Source organism: Prionailurus viverrinus, chromosome A2 (assembly GCF_022837055.1).
Source record: "Prionailurus viverrinus isolate Anna chromosome A2, UM_Priviv_1.0, whole genome shotgun sequence".
NCBI classification, from domain to species: Eukaryota; Metazoa; Chordata; class Mammalia; order Carnivora; family Felidae; genus Prionailurus; species Prionailurus viverrinus.
In genome coordinates this window covers 99,556,250-99,577,514 of record NC_062562.1, presented here as the reverse complement: position 1 = coordinate 99,577,514, position 21,265 = coordinate 99,556,250, and the positions used below count along the sequence as shown (strand labels likewise).

Below are 21,265 nucleotides of genomic sequence, written 5' to 3'. Positions count from 1 at the left end.
CTGTGTCTCCCTCTCTCTCTGCCCCTCCCCCGTTCATGCTCTGTCTCTCTCTGTCCCAAAAATAAATAAACGTTGAAAAAAGAAAAAGAAAGAAGGGCTTGCTGGCAAAGGGTGCAAATGTACATTTATTGTACATATTGTAAATAGTGTACTATGTGATAAATGTACATAATATTTAAATTGGGTAAGGGTAGAGATCAAAAGGGGAACAATTAGAAACAGAAAATAAAAACCACAATATTGGATAGCAGAAATAAGTCTAATAACCACAATTATAACCACAATTGAATGTATTCAGTGCCCCTAGTAAAAAACAAATGCCTATTCTAGACGAGTTGTGAAAGGAAATCTAGTCATCTGAAGTTTGAGAAAACAGTGACATAGAGCAACTGAAAGAGAACGGGTTGAAAATATGTATTAGGCAAATACCAACAATAAGCAAGTTTAGCAATATTCATGTCAGACTGAATGGAATTCAGGGTTTAAAAATAGCACTTAGAAGCACAGAGGCTTATTTTGCACTTATAAAAAATAAAATTCACTAAGCAGATAGTGTCTGCCTAAATAGAGACATAAATTGAGACAAGCTGCAATGGACCAGAAATTGGGTCTATTCGGAACCAGCAGGAAAGTTGCAAAGGGGTGGGGGAGGGAGAGCACAGCATGTTAAAACATTTGATGGGCGTTCAGGCAGCATCCAAGCAGTATTCCTTGGCTTAAGGATGAGGAGAGATTGCTTGCCACATGTTCATTGGTTAGGAGATAGATCTCAGTCTTGTGCAAGTCAAGCATTTATGGGTAATTAGTCTATCTGTTCTCAAGTTCTGTTCTTCTGAGGGAGCATGCCTGAGAATCTCCTACTCTCATATCCTCTGGTTCTATTTTAAACTAAAATCCTTTCATGGTATATTGCCATCAACCCCTATGTAGTATCAACGTAATATTGTTTTATAAAACCTCAGCTTAAGGGTATGATAAGAACATGATATATTCCCATTCCAAATCTTGACACTTTCCTTAGAAGCTGATCCATCAAATAGATACTATATATAAGGACGAGGAGGGAATTTGTGAATCCCTTCACCTTGATCCAAAATAAACAGATATTAAGTTCGTATCCCATAAACAGAGAAGCACAGTCTTTACAAATACTAATGGGATATTTATGAAAATTGAGGCTGCCTTGCCCCAAAGTTATATTTTGCTGGTTGTGCTTTCTTTTTATTATAAATGAACTTCTACTCTCTAGGCGCTGGGCCACCTTTAAAGCGTTGTAATTTTTTATTGGCTAAAGAACACCCCCAGTTGTTCTTGTCACAGAGGTAGTAGGTAGGTCTCATCATCTGTGTCATTACTGAAGCATCCGTCAGGCTGCTGTTGAGGAGCCTAGACGAAGCCTCTCTGTTTCCTAGCCTCCACTTGCTCCCCCGTGTTTGGGAGTAGAGAAACCGAGACCTCTTGGTTAGTGTTGTCTTAGCCTTTTGGAAGCCAGGAGAGACCAGGCAAATTTATTCAGAGTCTTTGCCAACCCTGGCCACCAAAATCAACAGATTTCTGGTGGCCAAGCTCTTTCTGGTAGATACTGCTTTCCTGGCCTTGCTTCAGAGCAACATAAGGCTGTTCTCCAGGTTAGTTTCCCTAGTCTTCTATCAGAAATCCCCATCCACAGTAACTCCCAGGCCCTCCCAGCTGTCAGCCTGGGAGAGGTGAGGGTGAGTGGGATACGATGAGAGTCCCGGGCAGCTGCCGTATTTCCAGCCCCCAGCTCTCTCTCTCTCTGTCTCTGTCACACACACACACACCACCACCACCACCACCACCACCACCAATCGGTCTTGCCAGATGAACTTGCTAAGCGTCTTACACACGTTTCTTTTGGCATATTTATTTCATAATCGGGATCTTTCCTCTCTGCCCCCCAGTACTTACTTCTCTCTTTTTTCAAAACAAGGAGCTATTTATGAAAACTAACCGAAGGAGACTTTTTTACCGATGTTATGTATGTCCCCTGTCACTCTGACATCCCTGCCCACTGTTGCAAGGAGGATTTTACTACATGTTGAAAGCAGACAGCCTTGTTAACCTCTTTCTAAACCAGGAAGTAAAACGTAATGGGTGGTGTGAACACAGTGGGTTTCTGAGCATTTTTCCTGTTTCCTTCCATTATGTTGGAGGATAAATTCCTGGCTCAAAGTTAAAATAATTCCTCCAAGTTAATAGGAAATTCAGTATGACTTATCCAGTGAAGCATTGGATATAAAGTGAGCTTTTTCACATGCAACAAATGTGATTAATTTTAGAAAAAACAGTTACTTACGTTGGGAGTTTGTGAGGTGGTCCGTGAAGATGGAGGAAGAGCTGTACCTTTAGTAGGATAAATACAGACGTGTGCTGTGCAGAGCTCCCCAGGCGCGTGCACACACACACGCACACGCACACACACACACACGCTGTAACCTTAAAGCTGTCTGTTAGAAGGATGAGATGTACTTGTGAGCCAGACCACGTTGGTTTGGACAGAAATTCTTACAGAATTATTAAGCCTTAAAAAAAGCAAAGGAGATTTATGCATCTGCATTTGACCAATTTGGTTTGGAATAGGTTCATAATGGAAAAGTAATAAAACCATAAGAGACAGTGTCTTCTGAGTACAGTCTCGCTTTTAAAAAATCTAAACATGGGCTGCCCCATTTTGGATAAAATGACTGTAGAAAAATTTCCCACTGGTAATTTTGGGAGGGTTTTGTTGCTGTTGTTGTTCCTTTTTCATTGATTATTAGCCAGTATAAATTTTCAGCTTTCTGTCAAATATTTTTTCTGGAGATGTCAGTTTTAGGAAAAAGGAATCCTGAAGTGTTATCTATGGGAGTCTCCACCTCTGATCACCACCCCCCTTCCTCCCCCTGCACACACACACACACACACACACACACACACACACACACACACAGCTTGCTTAGCCCTCAGCCCTCACTGAAGTCTTTTTCTGGTGTAACTGGAGAGGTTAGGCTTTGGTGGGTAAAGGGTGGTTGAACATGTGCACGAAGGCACCTCCCGTGACTGCCAGCAGCCACAGAAAAGCGTGAAGAGGAAACACATAACAAACTTCACCTCTGAAAATCGGACCTAATAACTTTGCAAGTGACTGATTTAGATGGGAAAGTAAAAAAAAAAAAAAAAAAAAAAAAAAACCAAAAAACAGCCTTTCTCCATTTGTTCTCAACCACTTGAAGTAGTGTTACTGACAAGTCATTCCTTAAAAGTATTAATAAATATGAAGCTCCCAAAGTGGTTTGGGGCAGGGAGGTGAGGAGAGTCTTAAGGAGCCTCCATCACTGCAGACAGGACAGTCCTGGCCCTGCTTCCCAGAGGACAGCAGAAGAGGCATTTGATTTCATCAGACTCTTAACTTTCTTTCCACGACCAGCAGTTCAAAGCACAGTGATTTTTATATAGTGAGAATGTGACCAGACTGTGATGGTGGTGCCTTTCCTGCAGGTATGCCGGCGGCATCTTTAGTGACCCCTGCTGATGTTATCAAGACGCGATTACAGGTGGCCGCCAGGGCTGGCCAAACCACTTACAGCGGGGTGATGGACTGCTTTAGGAAGATACTGCGGGAAGAAGGCCCAAAAGCTCTGTGGAAAGGAGCTGGTGGTATGGAAATAATTTGTTCTTAACTAAACCTTTGATATCAGGTAAATTTTTGAAAAATCTAATTGTATCTATTATTTCCCCATTTTTTTAAAGCTCGTGTGTTTCGATCCTCACCCCAGTTTGGTGTAACTTTGCTGACGTATGAATTGCTGCAGCGATGGTTCTACATTGATTTTGGAGGCGTGTAAGTATCCCGCTAGATCTGCAGCTAAGTTTCAGCTCTTCCAGTGCCCTGTCATTATTAAGATGGGTGCATTAATCTAATTCCTAAGAATGAAGTAGAAAGGACGTAGGAAAGGGGCTCCTGGATGGCTCAGTCGGTCGGTTAAGTGTCCGACTTCGGCTCAGGTCACGATCTCACGGTTCGTGAGTTCGTGCCCCCCGTCAGGCTCGCTGCTGTCATCGCAGAGCCTGCTTTGGATCCTCTGTCTCCCTCTCTCTGTGCCTCCCCAGCACCTTCTCTGTCTCTCTCTCCCGCTCTCAAAGATAAATAAACATTTAAAAAAAAAAAGAAAGAAAGAAAAGATGTTGGAAAATACTGAAATCATGTAACCAAACACATTTCAAAGGGGAACGTACAACCAACTAGAACTCCACAATTTCTTTATATGAGGCAGATTTTAACAACTTTTAAATGTCATTTTTACCAAGATAAGAATGATACAAAACTCAGGTTCTCACCCTGTTTTCTCTCCTTTTAGGAAACCCGTAGGATCGGAACCGGTTCCTAAATCCAGGATCGTACTACCCGCTCCCAATCCTGATCACGTTGGAGGCTACAGACTGGCCGTTGCAACGTTTGCAGGGATCGAAAACAAATTTGGACTGTACCTACCTCTCTTCAAGCCATCCACATCTGCGGCACAGGTCACCGGTGGAGGCCTGTAGTGGGAGCAGCCCCAGGGTGCGGCTGCAGCTCTGTCCACTGTGGTAGAGAACACCTCACCTCCGATGGAAACAGTGTTTGCCTCCTTTCATTTCCATCTCTTGTTTAAATTCGAGTCTTTTATAAGGTGAAATCATTCATTTTCTGTGTGCTTTCTTAACCAGAGCGTTGTGAAATTACTCCTAATTATTCTTTGGGCCTCTGCTCACACATCTCTGTTTATAGCTGACATTTACTGGGATTTGGTCAACACTAACATGATTTGGGGAGAAGGAGCAAGTCTGAATAGAAACTAGTGCTGCTCTCCTCAGATTAGGATTATAGTCCCAAAGAGACTACTGAATGGCGATCATGGTGCTCAGAGCAAAGTGCTTCATGCATGTTTAAGCTGGTAGGAAGCTGGGTACATATTTATCACAATAAAAAAACACTGGAAGAAATGAAAACAAAATTATCAGAAATAGCCAGCCTTGGCTTCAGATTTTAAACATGTACGAATTCTGTTCATGGATTATATTATGAAGATTTTATGTGAAACCATTTTTTTTTTTTTTTTTGGTGTCATGAAAACCACATTGAAGATATCATACTCTGTTAGTAGTACCAAGACTTATCAGGCAGATGTCTTTGTAGTCAGGGAAGTCCTTTTGGTATTTTATTCTATAGACAGAGAAACTATGAGACGCAGCACCTCTCCTGGATGTGCTGATTTGGGGCAAGCTCTCATATGATGCAGTGTGATGATCACTGCCTATTTCAGGAAACATTGCAGGGAAGGGCACATCCCTCATACTCGTATCTACTTTACTGCCCCCATCCCCTGCCCCCAGCAGTCGACACCTGTTTGCTTTCAAAATCCCACTTGTCTTGAATCATGTGTAAGACAAATATATTCTAATACACGTTTTTATTTAATTTGTGGTGCCTTGCATCATGGTCAGAAGGCTCAAGCGTTTGTGAAGGAGGAAATAAACTATTTTTAAAGCTATTGAATTGTTTGCTCTTGTGTATGTCACGTGGTGAATGACTAATAATTGTCACTATTGGACTCTATATGTTTCATTTTCAGGGTGGTTTTATTCATATTGGCGTGGATATATCCTCCTGGCCCTTCAAGGTAATGTGTAGCCTGATTTCCACTGTGCCGACGTTCAGAGTGAGTAAAAGAAACGACATTTAACCCTCGATAAGCAAGGAACCCAGCTGACACTTTTTCTCCAGTCATCCCCGGTGCTTTGGGCCAGTTTCTTACCATGAGAATCAATATAAATTTTCATTTTATAATATTAATTGGAAGTTTCACTGGAAATTGGGCATGAAAACTGGCATGAAATGACAATTGCATTTTCTAACCTTTCTGACTCTTCCTCATATGAAAACCAGATATCACTGTATCTGACATTGGGTGTTATCTGGCCAACCCTATCATTTGGAGAATGAAGCTAGTCTTGAACAGAATCTAGGGCTTTCAGACTACTGAGTGACCTAAGAGCAGTCACTTTGAACTTTCTGAGACTCCCAAACTTCCCTCCATGAGTCAGTCTCAGTCTTTAGGTCAATAGGTTGACATTAAAAGATATTATTCAAAATTGGGGAACATCAACACCATCCACGAGTCTGGTTTTTTATTCTAAATGAACAAAAGCTTTGTTCTCCTCACCAGAAACAGGACAAATACATATGTGGCTCCCCTCCCTACCACTCCCTCTGTCTACCCATCCTTCCCCCCAACCCCTACTCACTGTGACCAGTGATATTTATATTTTAATCTCAAAGACCAGGCACAGAACTCCAAATACGTCTTAGAAATGTGGGTGGTGTTGCAATACCAAATCAACTCGAGCTATATGGCATTCTGAATGCAGACAAAAGTCCCTGAGTGTAAGTAAATCTTGGCATTCCTTTTCCTGCACTTGCTGGAATTTTGTAGAAGATCACATTCTCACGGTATAAACGGTGACCCAAATGTCAGAAAAGGTGTACTGCACTGCCCGCTTCTTTAGGAGCTGTTGCTCTATTTACCTGTGGCTGAGGGCAATTCTCTGCAGTAGAGGAGAAACCAGAGGAACCAGGAAGTCAAAGGAAGGAGATGGGGCCAGGGGACTGTGTTTCTTTAAAATCCTGGGCTTATTCTGTCCAGGATAGGCAGTGACTGGAGACACTTTGAAGGAGGCCTCATTTCCATCTGAGTTCTGCTCAGTGGGTGGCGTGACTGTGACATCCTTGAATAGGCCTGCAATCACCATGTGGTGAAAACCACGTCAAATTTGTTCTGGGTTTTCCTTCTTCCTGAAGTGACAGCACAATGCATCGGCAGTGCTGCGGCTGCCGCTGCCGTTCGTGCAGCCGGTCGTTTCCCTCCTTAATGCTGAGGAACTGAGGAACTGAACGAACAATGTGTGACTCCCACAAGCTGCCTGCCCACCCAAGGGGTCAGCCTCCCCCTGCTGTGCCAGCCTCGGAGTCTTTCAGCTCTGCCCTAGGCCCGCCTCCTGGTTGCTTTGGGGGTGGGGGAGAGGCCTGATTTTTGTAGCAGCTTTTTTTTTTTTTTCAAGGAGGGGAAAAAATGTGAAGCTGACCACAAAGTGAACACACTGATTCTTGGGTTCCAGTCGTGGCTGGGTTTCTTGAGGCTGGGTGGCATCCTGTCGCCAAGCTCATGCTGCACCTCATAACCCACAACCATTTGCTGAGCTCCCTGGGGTCGCCTTAATCCCAGCAGCCAGGGTTGCACAGGGGAAAATAAGAATTCTGGCACAGAAAGGAGTCATTTAAGTGCTTATTGCATTTCAAGCTTCAGTTTTTACTTAGCTAAAATATTTACCATTGCTGGAAAACAATGTTGAAAATTTTGTGCTTATATGTTATTTAATGGTGTGGCCTATGTAAACCTCAGGATGCTTACATTTTGACAGTCTTCTGGAAATGTTTAACAGCACATAACTCAGTGAGCAGGGAATAAAAACGGGAAGAAATTGTGCTTGAAACTGTTCGTAACCTCGTCCGGCTATATGTCTTCAGCAAGTCGCAGTGGAAGAGGGAGCGAGGGTTCCCGTAATGGAATTTGAGGAGTCGGCTGCCTTGCAGGCCCCGTTTATCAGCCTTGTAGATAACCCTCTCTAAAAGTCATCCTGTGCCTTTTTTAACGGCAGAAGCCATTCTTTTGGGGATGCATTTGTATCTCTGCCACTGAGCAAAAGCCCACTTTAAATTCAGGGTAATCAAATGCTTTCAGGATGTGGATTTTTCCAAAGATGTTTAAAAGACACGTTCATTGGTAAGAGCAGTGAAATGTTCTTTCCCCAAATGGTCCTGCCCACAGAGGGGGTGTGCCTTTTGTTTCCCCTTTGGGGAATAACCCAACCCTCACCAGAGAGTTCTATTTTCAATGTTAGGGAGGCCGCAGGGGGTCCACTGCTTCATTTTAAAGGCCAAGGCAGCTAAAAAGCATTGCACCCCTGTCTTTTAAAACCATGCAGTCTTTACTTCGAAATCCCAGACTGGGCTTGAACAAGGGTGGAGACCGAGGCTTTTGTTCGGTTTCCACACTACCTGGAACTTAGTAGGCTCTTGGTTATTATTTTCAAGGATGGATGGATGGAGTTTTGGGACATATGTTTTGTTTTTTTTTTTCCAATGAGTAATCTCTGTTACTTTCCTACTTTACAAGCCTTTTCCGCTGCTGGAGTTAAAACCATGACTGAAAACAATCACAGTCTTCTGTATTGATCACATCCTTTAGAAGTCATAAATAGGTCTTTTATTATTAAAGTTACAGCTATTTAAAATTGGTTTTAATTACTTATGTTGACTTAGGAACTGTCATACAAACGAGAAGATATTTAAATTTCCTGATCGTTGTTAAAAATAACAGCCTTTAAAAAATCGTATCTTTTGAGATTAGTGTTACGTTAGGGTTGAGATATGTCACTGTGTCGTATGTTTTCCTTATCGGTGAATATTAATTATTTACAACTCATTCTCTCTGTTTCTCTCACTGCCTGATGTTTGTGTCCGTAGGAGCACGGTGGCAAGCTTTCCTTTAGAAGCTGCTGGGACAACGGGAACTCTCTTTCAAAAGGGTTTGTTTTTAGCTAATGCATTAATTGACTCCAAAAAAGAGTCCAAATGGAACACTCCGCTTTCATCTGCTGGGGTAACCTAATAAAATAATGTTTGTTTTTAGATTCCCGGCTGTTAAGGGGGTTTTGCTCAAGGCAAAACCACAGTCCCCTCGAATAACTTCAGAAGGAAAGCTAAGAAGACACACTAATTGTGCCTGTCTGAGGCTTGCTTCTCCCGGGTCCCAGGCACACCCCTAGCACACTGGGCTGGCCACCCGGGCCTCAGTGCCCACCACCACTTTGATTCCATTAGACAGGGCTCCTGCCCCTTTGCAGGACGCTTAGTTTGGCAGTGGAGCTGTTCTAAGGTGATCTTAAAATAGACGCAAGCTGTCAGAACAGACTTGTGCAAGCATACCATAGTCTGTCCTGTATGGCAGGGAAAGGGAAATTCGGGGCTTAAGGCAAAAAGACTGATTAAAACACCATTCCCTGTCTCTTATCACTCCCCTCCACCTTCTTTGCTACCTATCCCAGCTCTTGCTCTGGTCTTGCTGGGCTGCTTTCAGATGAGAGAGGGACAAGTCATTCTGCCTCCACCCTGGAGTATTTTGGCCACTAAGAACTCACTCATTAAATATGAGGCTTGACATGCCAGTCATGATCTCATTCAGTCCTCTCCACAACCCTTAATGTAGGTACTGTGCTTTTTCCTATGCTACAAATGAGGAAACCCAAGACTCACAGAGGTGAAGTGTCTTGTGCACGGTCTCTGCTAGCAATGAGGGGGCTGGAATTGGAATTTGGGTCTGATGGCAGCCCAAGCCCTGTCCTTTACCTACAAGGGTTGCTCAACAAAACTCAGCCCCTGAAATTCTTATGATAGTCTTTGCCCAGATTTCTTATTGGCCCCAGTTCTCAGAATCAGACGTATCACTCCTTAGCATAGAAGGGAAGGGTGATCACTGATTATTTACCATAGTAAGTACATTTGCTGATTCAGAGAATTGCAGAGCCTGAGGACCAGGTGAATCCTAACAAGCCTTTTGAGGTCCATCTTAAACTATTTTATGGCCTATTAAAGTCAGTAAAGAGAGCATTAAGGTAAACTCAAAGCATCTGCCCCATGGTAAACGTCTAAGATGGAAAGGTAATGTGGAAAAAGCAGAGATAAATTTACAGACTGTTACTGTGCAACGCGATATGATGTGAACTGAATTGGACCATCTTAAAAATCTCTACTATAATTAGAAAATGCCATTGTTCTACAGAAGTTGGAAATAATGGAAAACCAAGTTAAAAGTAAATATCTATGGGTACTTGGCCTCAAATTATGTCTGGAGACAGTTTACAGAATGTGGGATTTGCTGGAATTACTTTGGGTTGTAAAATGTCCGTCACCACTAATGGTGGAAAAGTCTTACTGTATTCCCAACAAGTTCCCTGCACTCCCTCAAGCCAAAGGAGAGGACATGTCCCACTGCACTCTGCTGTCCCCTCCACTGTTCTTATGTAAACCAAAGCAGACTAGTGACTGACCCACACTAAAAATTAACTGAAAACATATATATATCTTACAGTGTGAATTTCTGTTTTGAGGCAAGATTTACCTACATAAGTTCTGAATATACAGGTGTGCTCTATCAATTTGAGAATTTAGATCTGACAGCCACTCGTGTAAGAAACTACTTTTTCTGATAACTTTGTCATTTGAATTAGCTCCAGAGTTATAAAAGGCTTACCCTCTTGTTAAAGTAAAATCAGAAAATGAAAAGTTGGGGCTGAGAAAAATTGAAACGGGGTTCTTTTTTTTTCTCTTAAGACAGAGGTGAAGTGATTGCTGATGCCTGTTGAATTTTATTGCAGAAAGTAGAGATTTCTCCACATGTACGGTCTCAGCCTTTGTCCTGCCTCACTACGCAATGTATGCATTTCCTTCTTTCTAACTAAAGAAGCAGTTCATAGGCTAATATCTTGGTTGCTGTAGTCTGAGGTAATAAATAGTAGGGCAAACAGTAGAATAACCAAAAACTTTAGAGGATCATCTGGGGCATGAGATATCCATGGGGCTTTGAATAGTTCTACCGCATTCCTGAGCATCTGGAAGGACACACAAACATACTCAGAATAGTGCATATGCTCAGGAGAGACCCAAGAAGGCCCTAAGCTCTCAACTTCCTGCTAGCCTTGAGGCTCTCCAGAAAAAGGAAGTGAAGACTAATGCAGAGTTGTAAACGGCCTAGCTGAGTGTTAAAAGTGCACCTCAACACACACGAGCCCTTTGGCAAACACTGGAAGAGTCTTTTGGTTTTAGGCATTTACAGAAACCTCTGTCCACTTGTTGGCTAAATATCAAGTTAACAGAGATTTCTTTAACAAAGGGCCACACATGGCACAGAATACATATTGTATGGAATTCAGAGAATTTGCTAAACAGTGATTACAATAAGCAACAACAACAAATCCTGGGGAGGGGAAGAAATCTGATTTCCAGAGTTGTACATTATAAATATTCAAAACATCTAGTGTTCAACGAAAAAGTATAAGACATGTAAAGAAGCAGAGTATGGCATATACCCAAGAAAAAAAAAAAATCAAGAAGAACTCTGAGGAAGCCCAGATACTGGATTTTTCTTTCTAGACAAAGGTTTTTAAACCAGCTATTTGAAGTCTACTCACTGAATGGAAACCAAGTCTAAAGAACTAATGGGAAGTATAGAATGTAGTAGGCAGAAGAAAGAAGAAGCAAATGCAAGGAAGGAGCGTTTGAAATATGCAATCTAAAGAACAAAAAGGAGAAACAAGAAATTGAACACAGACCTGTGGGGCACCATCATGTATGCCAACATTGCACATAATGGGAGTTCCACAAGGAGACAGAGGAAGGGCAGAATTGTTGAAGAGAGAAAAGTTGAAAACTTCCCAAAGTTGATGAAAAACAATCTGTCATTCCAGAAGCTCCATGAAATCCAAGTAGGACAGACTCAGAGATCCAACATAAATACATCATAATCAAACTGTCAAAAGTCAAAACCCGGGAGGCCATCTTGAAGCTACAAGAAAGAAGCAACTCCTCATATACGAAGGAGCCTAAATAAGATTAGCAGCTGATATCTTATCTGAAGCCATAGAAGCCAGAAGGCAGTGGGATGAAATATTCAACATGTTAAAAAAAATCTGTCAATGAAGATTTCTACCTCTGATAAAATTATTCCTCAAAGATGAGGGAGAAATAATATTCCCAGATAAGCAAAACCTGAAAGTTTGTCACCAGCAGCCCTGCCTTATAGCAGGCTCCAAAGAGTTCAGGCTAAAATGAAAGGACACTAGAGGGAGATTTCAAAATAATAAAAGGGTCAGTTATCGAGAGGATATAATAAACGAAATATTTAAGTATCTAGTAACAGAGCTTCAAAGTGCATGAGTAAAAACAGAACTGAAGGGTAAATAGACAAATCACAGCCATATTTGCATATTTTAACATTCCCTTCTCAGAAATTGATAGAACAGAAAATAATCAGTAAGATTACAGAAGATTGAAACCATACTCTCAGGCAATTTAATCTATTTGACATTTTTAGAACCACAGGCCCAGTATCTGAAGAATTCACATTCTTTTTAAGTGCACATGGAACATTGACCGAGCTAGACCATATGCTGGCCCATAAAATAAATCTTAATAAATTTCGGAGGATTTGAAATATAGAGTATTTCTTACTCTGTATGTTTTCTTACCAAGCAGAATCAAACTAGAAATAAAAACAAAGATACCTGGAAAGCTTTCCAAATATTTTGAAGTTAAACACATTTCTATAAAGCCCATGGGTCAAATAATACATTACAACGGAAATTAGAAAATATTTTGAACAGAATGATAACAAAAACACAACACATCAAAATTGGTGGGATACATACTGTAAAGGCAGTACTTAGAGGGATTTTTATAACTTTAAAGGCCTAAATTAGAAGAAAACAAGTGTTTTACAACCAATGATCTAATTTCCACTTTAGGAAGTAAGAAAAAAGGGCAAATTAAATCCAAAGTAGAAAGAAGAAAAAATGGACAAACTAAATAGAGAAAAATAGGCAATTCCAAAAGCCAATTCTTTAACAGATTAACAACATTGATAATTAACAAGACTATTTTTTTAAAAAGACAAATTACCAATATATCAAGAATTAAAAAGAAGACATCACTATGATCATATATATATATGTGTATAATGATGGAATAGAAGATGAATGTTAATGAATTTGACAAATGGACACTTCTTGAAGAAACACAACTTGCCAAAATGGAACGAAAAAGAAATAGAAAATCTGAATAGCTCTATTTCTATTAAATAAATGAATTTGTTGTGGAAAAACTTCCTTCTAAATAAAACTCCAGGGCCACATGTCTTCACCAGTTAATTCTATCAAAAATTTAAAGAAGAATTAATACCATTATTACACTCTTGCACAAAATAGAGGATGTGGGAACATTTCTCAGGTCCTCATGTAAACATAATCATATAATTAAGACTGACAAAGACATTACAAGAATAGAAAATTAAAGACCAGTATCCTTAAGGAAAAATTATGGGAAATTTCTTAAGTTATCAGCAAATAGGGGACACCTGGGTGGCTCAGTCAGTTAAGCATCCGACTTTGGCTCGGTTCATGATCTTGTGGTTCATGAGTTCAAGCCCTATATTGGGCTCTGTGCTGACAACTCAGAGCCTGGAGCCTGCTTCAGATTCTGTGTCTTCCTTGCTCTCTGCCCCTCCATGACTCATGCTCTGTCTCTCTCTCAAAAATAAACATTTTTTAAAAATTATTAGCAAATAGAATCTAGTAATGTATTTTGATCAAATGACATTTATTCCAGGATGGCAAGGTTGGATTAACATTCAAAAAAAAACAATCACCCAGTGTAATTCATCACATAAATAGAGTAGATGGAAAAATTCTATGACTGTATCAGTAGATGAAGAACAGAAGTATAACCTATTCATAATAAAGCCTTTCAATAAGCTAAGAATAAAATGGAATTTCCTCATGATAAAAGTGAAACATTGCAACTCTTATAGTAAGATCAGGAAAAAGGTAAGGATGTCTTCCTTTACCTCTTCAGTACAACATTGAGCTAGAAGCGCTAGCTAGTGTTGTAAGGCAAGAAAAAAAGAGGCTGGAAAGGAAGAAATACAGTTTTCATTATTCTCAGTACAATTTTATATGTAATAATAGGATCTATGAAATCTAGAAATAATATACTTAGTAAATTTGCAAACTATAAGGTCAATATACAAAAAACATTTTATTTCTGAAAACTGGCAAAAACTATTTGAAAAATAAAATCTAAATTACAACACTTACAATAGAATAAAGAAATTAAGTACCTAGGAATAAATCCTAAAGATGTGCACAACCTACATACTAAAAACTGTTGTGAGGTAAAGAAGACTCAATGAATGGAAAAACATAACCTGTTAATGGGTTGGAAGATGCAAAATTGTTAGTATGTTCATTCTTCCAAAATAGCATATAGATTAAATGAAAGCCAAACAATACGGTTTTCTTTTTTACATTTTTCAATGATTCTAAAATTACATAGAAACACAAAAGATCTAGCATAGCTAAAACAGTCTTTCAAAATGAATAACAAATTTGGAGAACTTACACTACCTGATTTCAAGACTTAGTAAAGGCTATAGCAATAAGACAATGTATTACATAAAAACAAATTGCTCAATGAAATAGGATAGCGGTTCCATAAAAATACCTGTATGTAGGGGCACCTGAGTGGCTCAGTCGGTTAAGCGTCTTGATTTTGGCTCAGGTCCGGATTTCGTTGTTCGTGGGAACAAGTGCAGAGCCTGCTTGGGATTCTATCTCTCCCTTGTGGCTGCCCCCCGACACCCCGCCATTCTCATGCGCACACACATGCTCTCTCTCAAAAATAAACATTAAAAAAAATTACCTGTATGTAATCATCAATTGACTTTTTACCAAGGATGCTAATTCAATTTAATGATCAAAAAGAAAATGATTTGTTCGTATATATTGCCAGACTAGCTAAATATCCACAAACTTAAAAAAATAATCAGTTTCGACCACTGCCTCATTCCATACGCAAACATTAAGATTCATCATAGAGCTAAATGTAAAGCCTAAAATAGTAAAATGTTCAGAAAAAAAGATAGTATCTTTGTGATCTGAGGCAAGCAAAGAGTTGCTAGGAAGAACCATAAAATACTAATCGGAGAGGATAAAAATGGGCAAATTGGATTGCAACAAAACGACATTTTTGCATATCACAGTATTTTAAGGGAATGAAATTCTAAGTCACAGATTGGGAAAAATATTTGTAACACATATATCTGACAAAGGAGTTCTATAGGGATTATATAAAGAACTTCCTTTAATAATAAAATCCAGTGTTTAAAAATTGCCAAAATATTTGAGGAGCTGTTTCACAGAAAAAGATGTAATACGACACGTAAGAATGGCCAATAAGCACATACAGAGGTGCTCAAAACCCCCAGTCATCACATATATGCAAACTAAAACCACAGCCTGATAGTGTTTCATACCCACCCAAATGGCCAAAATGAAAAAGACCAACAATACTAGATACTGGAGCAGTTTGGTACAGCTGGAACTCTGATGCTTTGTTGGTGGGAATGGGAAATGGTACAGCCACCTTGGAGAGCGCTTACCAAGTTTCCTGGAAAGTTAAACAAAGATCCACATATGACCTAGAAATTCCACTCCCAGTTTACCCAAGAAAACATGTTGCCTACAAAAAGAACTGTACTAGAATATTCATAGCAATGCTAGACAAAAAGTCTTCCAACTCGAAATACTAATGTTCAATAGCTGGTGAGCGAATAGATGAATTGCAGACTAGTTGTAAAATGGAATACCAGTCAGCAATTAAAAGGAACATATTACTCAAATATTCAGCACATGGACGAATTTCAAAGGAATTCTGTCAAGCAAAATAATCTAGTCATAAAAGTAAGACATGCTGTGTTATTTCACTTACATGAAGTTTAACAACGTAACAGGCAAAACTAATCTGTGTCGACAGAAATCAAAACAATGATTGCAAGAAAGGGCCATGAGAGAATTTCTGTCCTTATTAAAATGTTCTGTATCTTGTTTTGTCTGCTGGTTACGTGAATGTACACAGTTGTTAAAACTTGTTGACCCAAACACTCCACATCTGTGTATTTTATTGTATGTGAATTACACCTCAATAAAAATAGAAAAACACTTTTTCTCATTTTAATTTCACTTATAATTTTTAATTATCCCTCTCTTTCAGTACTCTAATTGGGAGCATCAGAAGCTTTTAAACTCATCTTCAGGTGTTTGTTGTTACTTTAAACTATGACTTCTTATTGATGTTGATGTTAAGCTGTTAGGGAACCTATTACTTTCACAGATAAACGGTTAGTTGAAAAATCAGAGGAATGACCTTAATTATATTAAAGGGTGAAATTTTGAAATATGTGCATGGAGGTTTATAAACTCAGGGCTTTCAGCCTTCTGGACAGAAGAAACAATGAGTACAAAGGCCCTATGACTAGAAGTGCTTGATGTGTCAAAGAGTGAGGTCAGAGAAACGGGAGTGGTTTAGAAAAGATTAAGTAACAGGATGTAAGTAAGATCAGATAACAAGTAAGAGTCAAATCTTATGGGGGCCTGTGGGCCGCTATCAGGATTTTGACTTTTACTCCAAGTGATGTGAAAGCCATTTTTGTGTTTTGTTTTGGTTTGTTTTTTATTGAACTAGAGTTGACATCTCATGTTATATTGGTTTCAGGTGTTCAACATAGTGATTTGACATTTAATACATTACAAAATGCTTAGCACGGTAAGTGTAGTCACCATCTGTCACCATACAAGTTATTAAAATATCATTGACTATATTCCCTAAGCTGTTCTTTACATCCCTGTGATTTATGCCATTGGTATGCTTTGCCTGAGGAGTTAAGTGTTGTAACAGTATCATTCAAGTGACTATATTGAGAAGAGGCTGAAGAGGTCACAGGTGGAAGCCAGGAGGTCAGTTAGGAGATCACTTCAAGAATTCATGAGTGAGGTGATGGGGGCTTGGCCTAGGGCAGTGATGCGTATATGTACTTACTTCTGGCCACTTGTCCTTCCACACAAAGTATGTGACTGTGTGTATAACTCACAGCTCCATCGATTGGAAAGTTTTTCCCTCTTTACTGTCTTCCAAGGTCACCCTTGAAAATGGTTATAATGTAGCTGTCATCCATTCTTTTTTCCTTTTCTTTTTCCTTTTCTTTTTCTTTCTTTCTTTTTCTCTTCCTTCCTTCCTTCCTTCCCTCCCTCCCTCCCTCCTGCCTTCCTTTCTTTTCCTTCCTCTCTCTCTCTCCCTCTCTCCCTCTCTTATTTTTGAGAGAGAGAGAGAGCCTGAGCAGGGGAAGGGCAGAGAGAAGGGGGTGCAGAGGATCTGAAGCAGGCTCCGCCCTGACTGCAGAGAGCCCACTGCAGGGCTTGAACTCATGAACCATGAGATTATGATCTGAGCTGAAGTCAGATGCTCAACCAACTGAGCCACCCAGGTGCCCCAGCTGTCATCCATAGGTAAACCAGGCTCTGACCTTTCCTTTTTTTTCAGCCAGTCCTACCAAACCCATAATCCCCACATATGACCATGTACACAAGCATGGCCTTCCTTCTGTGTAGCATGGGAAAGAGGTGCTGGTGAAATCCTGTTGGGTGACATTGGACTTCTGGGTTCCTTGCTCATGCAGCATCCTCATGCCCTCTGGTTCTGCTCAGATGTACATCCTGAATGCACAATTTCCTTCTTATGGAAGAGGTTTCAGGTGGATCTTTCTGACTTTATGACATGGTGAGGCTGACAGGAGTCGACTTATAATGGGCTGTTTGGATGTCTGGTATCTTCATATTCCATGGTGAAGAGCTCTACCTCTTCCATCACCCAGTCACATGCCAGGAGCTATTTCTCAAAAGTCACCTAATTCTTTGCTTCAGATAGCATGACTTTCCTTTGGAACCCATGGGCCACTGTTTTAATTTCCCTACTGGGGCCTGCCATAAGTTGCCATATTTTTTTCCCACCATTGACATTTCTAATACCATGGCATCAGCTGGTTGAATGGCTGAGTAGAGCTCCTTGCACTCCAATTTAGATCTGCTGCAAGGTCCTTTCTTATTCTGAGCCCTACCCAAAACCTTGGAAGCCACCTGGTATAACAACAGACCAGAGCAGTATTCTTAGACATGGAGTGTGTTGCCTTGAGAACCCACAGAGGCCTACCAGGTGCTGTGCCTCCCTCTTGTGTTGGGAGTTCTAAGGGATATCCCAGCATAGACCTATCCATTGGATTTCTAAAAACTCCCCTGAAGTAGCGAGTTCCCACATCTTCCTTGAAATTATCTCCCACCCTCTGGAGTATATATACCTTATTGGACTTCTGGTGCATTAGTCAACCCTTGTTTATCCTGCCCAATCAGTGTGATGCCATTGATGTGATGGATTAGTGTAATGTTCTCTGGGTGTTCAGTCAAGTCCAGACCTACATAGAATATGGTGTAGGATAAGAAGTGAACAGAGACAAAAGTGTAAATGAATATTGTTCTTATTCCCGCATAAGTATAAACTCTTTCTGATCTTATTATATAGTTGGAATAGAAAGTAATGCATTCATCAGTCAGCCACATACCATGTACCAGAGGCCTTATTAATCTGTTCCAAGAAAGATTTCACATATGACACAGCAGCTATGATCAGAGCTCCTACTTGGTTTACCTTGCACTACTCCAGTTATTCTCCAAGATCCATCTAGTTTATGAAGGGGCCAGACTGGTGTATTAAATGAATAAATGTCAGGGACCACCACTCTGCATCTTCTAGGGCTTTAAAAACATCACTAATGTTTGCCATGCTCTCAGCCCTACCCTGAGATGTAATGTTTTTCATTTACTGTCTTGGCAAGAGGAGGCGGAGTGTGGCAGTTTCAGAGATCTCCACTTGGCCTTCCTTCTGTGTAGCTCTTACTCCAGAGAGGGACCCAATGCCAAATATGTTAGTTCCAGTTGAACACATAGGGATTGGGGAAATGGTCACTGTGTGGGTCCACAGACCTAATAACCCCATTGTGACCTAGAAATGAGTGAGGACTTTATATACTGCCTAGTCACCATAAATTACTGGTCTAACTGGGGACTGTGACACAGATTTGGGTTTCAGTCTGAACTGAGACCCTGTATCCAATAGTTGTCGAGGTATCTGATTTTTCTTTCTGCGTTGTGCATTGCTCTGAATCAATGGCCATAGGTCCCTTCAGGGAAGGACTGAGGAAGTCGTCACAATACATGTTTGCCATGATGTCCTTCCTGCTAGCAAGCTAGACACGTCTTCAGTCGGTGAGTTCTAGATCAAAAAAATTCGCTCAGGTCTGGGTAATGAGCAAAGGATTGTGATTTTCTATTGAGGTAACTGCCTTCAGCTTCTTGCTCCTCCATTCTTGCTTTTATGTTTTTGGTGATAGATGTTAAGCACCATTTGAGCTGACCTGTTTTTCTCTTAGGATGCCTTGTTCTTTGGATGGGTAAAGCCTCCTTAGCTGTTCCTCTGATCTAGCTGGCCATTACAGTCATTGTGGCTTCCTGGCTTCTGGGGGTTGACTACCACCAGTTAACTAGCCACTGTTATTCTAGGGTCTTATCATCCCCATAGATACTAAGAAGTCCTGCTCTGTGGCTGCCTCTCAGCCTTGGTGTACAGAGAAGGCCACCACTAAAATTCCTAAAGATGCTTATGCTTTTCTCACTGGCTCGTTGCTGATGGCGTTGGTGAAGAGTGTGTGCTCTGGGCCTCCCTATGGAATATAATTCTTGGATGTGTCTTCTAGCCTTACATAATATATCCATTCTAACCTATATACTTCTTTCAACCTCTTTGTTCCTTTCTGTACTATCCGTCAGGGCAACTCAGACATTTTCACTTCATGAAGTGAAGGCTTTTCAAGACTTCTAAGAACTACTGTATCAACCATCCTCCTCTGGGGTCGTTGCCAGAGTATAAAATCACATATCCTGAAAAAGTATCTCAAAGTCAGTGGATTCTTGCCTATCCAGTCTTACATTCTGGTTCCCTTAAACTCCTCAAAATCCAATTTCAGTGCTACTCCCCTGGCCCCTAATGGTATATGTTAATTCTTGCAACTCTTTTGGCGAATAGTCAATCTCTTTACTCTCTTGTCAGGCCCAGCATGTCGTCCCCACCTAGATCATGCTGGGCAAGCCATCAGACAGTGATATTGGTCTGACCCTGAGAGAGAGAAGATAGGAGGGAGGGAGAGAAGGAGGAAAGAAGATTAGTTTTAGATTGCAGTACAGTTCTATAAAGTTTCAGTAGTGCTTATGGGGAGTCCCTGAGCAAGTTACCTCTCAGGGAAGTTTTACATCTCCTAGGAACAGGCCTGCCTCAGTATCCCTGCCGTGCTGTAGTCAGCTGAGAGAAACCTGTGGAAAGCATGACCTTCAGCAAACATGGGGGTGGATTTCAAAGCAAAGCAGGTGGAGCTGTCAGTTATACTCTCTGCAGTAGGAGATCAGAGAGGCAAATTTTCATGGCCGCCACATCCCTTCCAGGACACAAGCCGGGATGACTTGAATAGTTGCGGGCTGGCTGGGAGTCTGTCTATCCTCATGGCCTCTACATGGTCACCTCAGGCCTGTGTGTGGCCCAGAGGTCTCAGGATAGTTGTGCTTCTTTTACAGATACTTGTACTTCTTGGCTTAGGGACCAAGAATGAGTATGCCCAGAGACCTAGAAGGAAGCTATAAGTCTTCTCACAACCGTGTCCTGGACCCCACACAGCATCACTTCCTCCATATTCCATCATTTATACCAGGTCAGCCCAGATTCCCCATGGAACAGCACTATGCAAGACTATTTTGGAGACTAGCTACCACAGTGGGATGCATATGTATATAAACTCATGTAATGTTTCACGTGCTTACTACAAGGGGCTCTGGCCTTTGTACTTTTCAGTCTTTACTCATGGAATCATTCAGAGTTTGGTCTGTAATAGCTACATATTGGTTATTGCTTTATTCTTGGTCGTGTAGTATAAGCTTGAGAGGCTTTTTTTCCCCCTGATGCTTTTATTGGGTTGTTTTTAAACCTATTTAAGACCCTCATATTTTATTTTTAAAAATTTAATTCCTGCCTTCAAAGAATTTCAATATCTATATACCATATGGCACTTCAAGAAAAAGCATATCATTATTTTTAAAAGAAATCTCACAGTTCAAGGAGTCCCTACCACCAAAGCACCGTGGAGATTCTCTCCCTGAAAAACTGAAAGTCTGTCTTGAGATGTTTTAATTCTCTCTAGGCATGAAATGATTTTTGAGAAAATTTTCTGTTAAAATTGTTTACAGACATATTTCCAAGTCCAATAGCAAGAAACATAAATTTACGGTGTAAACTTTTTAAAAAGAAATATGTAGACCATTTGGTATATCTCCATCTTAACCTGTTTTTCTTATTTTAACATTTGAGACCGTCCTGGGGCAAGAGTGGCTCGGGTAAAGGAGATAAGGGAAAGCTTTCCAGAAAACCACACACATTCCCTCGTAAAAATAAAACCAGAGTCTTGGT

The 21,265-nt window shown here is 40.6% G+C and overlaps 1 protein-coding gene across 4 annotated transcripts in view; it reads left to right on the top strand.

Moving 5' to 3' along the window:
- The window catches only part of SLC25A13 (solute carrier family 25 member 13), a 184,283-nt gene extending 178,752 nt beyond the window's left edge, over nucleotides 1–5,531 (top strand). For all 4 annotated transcript variants that reach the window (XM_047844735.1, XM_047844745.1, XM_047844756.1 and 1 more), the window contains 3 exons: nucleotides 3,499–3,657; nucleotides 3,751–3,841; nucleotides 4,359–5,531. In XM_047844735.1, coding sequence (XP_047700691.1) covers nucleotides 3,499–3,657; nucleotides 3,751–3,841; nucleotides 4,359–4,545 — 437 coding nt within the window. In that variant the 3' untranslated portion in view covers nucleotides 4,546–5,531. The remainder of the gene's footprint in view (nucleotides 1–3,498; nucleotides 3,658–3,750; nucleotides 3,842–4,358) is intronic.
- The last annotated feature ends 15,734 nt before the right edge of the window (nucleotides 5,532–21,265 follow it).